Below are 3,837 nucleotides of genomic sequence, written 5' to 3' on the forward strand. Positions count from 1 at the left end.
AAAACAGGTAGCCCATCTGAATTAGGACATTTAGGCTATCCATCTAATAGTAGCCTACCAAAATCTTATTAACAGTAGAAGTTAAATCTTACTGTAGTCTTCAAATCTGGGTAGTGTCTTACGTTTTAAAATCACAAAGGGAGTTTGGTCCCATCAGGCTAACGTGACAGTCACGACTCATGCAGGTTTTCTTTTTCTTTTGTTTTTACTCGTGATCTTTACAACACGCATTACATTACGTATTTCATGGCACACTCGTTTTATGCGTATTTGGCGCCACCTATTGTTGTGGGTGTATTATTGACATGTCAAAGTCTAGAGCCTGAATATAAGACGACCGTTTTTTCAGATGTATTTCCAAGAAAAAAAACATCGTCTTATATTCGGGTCAATACGGTAGTAGTAATTTAGTATATATATCTATACAATTTTTTTTTTTATCCTCTCCTTGTCCTTTTTTTTCAAAGTACTGCCCACACTCCAGTCCAGTAGGTGGCGGTAAATGCACCTTTCAGTTGGTTTGCCAACCGCCAATAAAAGTTAAAGAAGAAGAAGAAGAAGAAGAAGAAGAAGTAGTAATTTAGTGATGATCCCTAAACTAAACAGCGCGTCATTTGCCTCTGACTGTACAGCAACAGTCCAGCAGCAAAAGCTAGTCTTTAGACTTGAGCTTGCAGCGACAATCTGATCGATCATGACGGTAATTTCACATTTAATTTAAAATGTAACTGTGTTTTAATTTAAATTTTAACTGATTTGTGGACATGCAAAATCACATTTTATCTGGCATAACTCCTCTTAGCTTTAGCTAGCTGGAGATTGATTCTCGTATAGAGCTGAATCAAAGATGTTTTCTTTTCTCCTGACAGACTCACGAGTTTTTTGTGGACATGACATGTGAGGGATGCTCTGGTGCGGTCACTCGAGTGCTTAAAAAGCTGGGTATGCTTTTGAATATTTCCGATTTCAAGCAGTCTCCTGCTGTAAGACCACTGAACTGTTTATTTATAGGCCTACACTATTTCAAACATGTTATTTGTTAAAGTGAAACTACTTTGGCTAAATATATCAAAATACAGCTTCATTTCTTTCTTGTTTTAGTAGTTGCTTTGTCATGTGGGAACATAGTTCATATTAGGGATGTAACGGTATGAACATTTCTTATCACGATTATAGTGACCAAAATGATCACGGTTATCAGTATTATCACGGTATTGTTAAAATGTGCTGGAAATGTTCAAAAAGTACTGACACATAAATCACTTCACCAAGTTTTACATTTAAAATCAACAAACAACAAATAAAATGAGTTTTTGTTTGCATAACTGAAACAATAACATTACCAATGATGTCCGGATTTTAAATGACAACATGACTGACAACAGTTTATCTAATAGCATGTTCAAATATCTAATGTAAATGTTCAAATATCTAATGTAATAAAACTGTGTTTTATGCTTCAGGGCTCCAGACTCATTCTTCCCACTGGTCGCTCTTTTGCGACTAACTTTCTCAGTTGGTCACACCAGCACATGATTTGGTCGCAATATTTTTATTTTTAGGGATTAATCAATGCATGCTGCTGAACTTTTATCATAGTTTATAGTTATATGAAATGCGGTGGTCACGCCAGTGCGACCACACACAAAATTTAGTCGCACGGGCAGAAAAAATGATGGCAAAATGCGCCCATTTGGTCGCACTCTGGAGCCCTGTGCAGTACAGTATTTATTTATCCTCAGTTGTTCAAATCACGGTAATCGAATACGGTTATAGTGATAATTAAAATATGAAACGGTAATACTAACCGTGGGGTATTTTATCACGATTTATCGTCAAACCGGTAATCGTTACATCCCTAGTTCATATGTATATGAACGTGTAGAATAAGTATCGGTTTTTATTTCTCTTTCCTACTACTTGTTTCACTTCTGTTTCAGTTTTTTATAACCATTTCTTACTATGTGTCAGTAAGTTGTTGTAATTTTAGAATGTGTGTTTGGCTCAGTGTTATTTTTTTAGGATTACTGATAAACTAATGTAGTTTGATTTATATTCGTTATCTATTTTAGTTTTAGTTACAGTTGTAGTAATGTTGTCATTTTATTAGTTTTTTATTATGTCTATATAGGTTTTTTATTAAGTTTTAGTTTGATTTAATTTGAGTTATTTCATACAAAATGGAAATGAAATAATATATATATATTGAATGTATTTATATATATGTACATGTATATGTATATGTGTGTGGCTGTACGTACACACATGTAGTTGTTTTTGTGGTGTTTGGCTTAGTGTTATGTTAGAATCATTATTATACTCATACCTTTTGTTCTTTTAATATTTTGAATTGTTTTTAGCTTAATTTTTTTGTTTTCATTTAAATGTTTAGTTTTGAAATGTTGTTGTATGCATTTGTCATTTTTATTTAATTTCTTTTATTTTCTTAAATGTGTGTATATATAGTATTTATAGAGTTTTAGCTTTTAGTTTTAATTACTTTTTCTTATTTGTAAGTCGCTTTGGATAAAAGCATCTGCTAAATGACTAAAAGTAAAAGTAAAGTAAAAGTTAAGTTGTGTTTCTCAACAGATGTCAAGTTTGACATTGATCTGCCCAACAAGAAGGTCTTCATCGAGTCAGACAAAGACACGGATGTCCTTCTGGAAACACTGAAAAAGACTGGCAAAACTGTGACCTACATTGGTCCAAAATGAAATATTATACATTAAAAACTCTTAAGGTGAGAAGCAGATGTTTGAAATTCAAATTAATACTTTTGTTAATTGCAAAAAGTACTATTGATTGTGTGGATAGAGGCTTATGAACCTAATAACAAATATCAACTGAAGCATTATGTTAAAGTCGATTAAAATGAGGTTGTTGGTAACTGGGCTAACTGGTATAGAAATATATTTCGATTCAATAATAGTGTTTGACATGCAAATTAGGTTTCTTTATGATCACACCATTGAAAACAAGCCCTGACGTTTTCAGTCTTGTGATCAGACAAGACTTACTTGAAAGTCCAAAGTTGTTGTTTTTTTATGTTACAGTGTAACATAATGGTTTTATTATCAGTTTCCATCCTCCTGTTAATTCACAAATCAAGTGTTATCTCTGCTTTTTGTATATTTTAACGCTCTTAATATACCTGGATATATTTGTTTTTGTGAGTGCATGGTCTCTTCTTTCTTTCAGGTAGTGAAGCTCTAGTGCTTTAAAGTTGTTCTTTTATTGTCATTTTTATTCTGATCATGGTGATGTTTCTGCAACACATAAATAGTGCATTTGAGATGACCTAAAGTGGACTCGTGTTCAGCTCTACTTTGGTTCATTGAAACATGTTTTAATAGGTTAGAATCCTGCTGCTTTGAAGATTATGAAGTGGGACTCCCTCATTGGACCGTACATCACTCATCAGATGAATTATTACATATCTTTGGGACCACTGAAGGAAATCTGTTCAGCAGAGCATCATGAAGAGCAGCTACCAGGCTGATTTATATATTCTGTATTATGAGAATTTTGAAATCTAATAGTTTACAATGTGGTTGTTTTCCTGCCACACATACAGTACTTGTAATTGTATACGTGTCTAGATGTTAAAATAAAGGTTCCTGTATTCACTGAGAGGAAAGAAAACCTGTGTGAGTGTTTGTCTATAACCAGTGTTGTTTTAGTTTAAATTAAAAGTACTATTATAGTTATTATTAATATTTTGAATTCATTTCTGTTTAATTAATATATACATATAAACATATAAATGTTTCTTATATATTTTATTTCAGTTAATTAAAATGTTTTATGGTGTGGGTATGTGTGTGTGTGTGTGTG

The 3,837-nt window shown here is 32.7% G+C and overlaps 1 protein-coding gene across 1 annotated transcript; it reads left to right on the forward strand.

Moving 5' to 3' along the window:
• Positions 1–582: 582 nt before the first annotated feature.
• Positions 583–3,618, forward strand: atox1 (antioxidant 1 copper chaperone). The gene is made up of 4 exons (XM_016455430.1): positions 583–700; positions 870–942; positions 2,593–2,743; positions 3,357–3,618. The coding sequence occupies exons 1-3, from the start codon at positions 695–697 to the stop codon at positions 2,715–2,717; spliced, it is 204 nt and encodes a 67-aa protein (XP_016310916.1). The 5' UTR covers positions 583–694; the 3' UTR covers positions 2,718–2,743; positions 3,357–3,618.
• Positions 3,619–3,837: the final 219 nt, after the last annotated feature.

Source organism: Sinocyclocheilus anshuiensis, unplaced genomic scaffold (assembly GCF_001515605.1).
Source record: "Sinocyclocheilus anshuiensis isolate Anshui unplaced genomic scaffold, SAMN03320099.WGS_v1.1 scaffold235, whole genome shotgun sequence".
Classification (NCBI taxonomy): domain Eukaryota; kingdom Metazoa; phylum Chordata; class Actinopteri; order Cypriniformes; family Cyprinidae; genus Sinocyclocheilus; species Sinocyclocheilus anshuiensis.

Coding starts and splice junctions, on each gene's coding strand:
- atox1 (XM_016455430.1), top strand. Junction 943..2,592: donor TCGAGTGCTTAAAAAGCTGG/GTATGCTTTTGA, acceptor GTTTCTCAACAG/ATGTCAAGTTTGACATTGAT.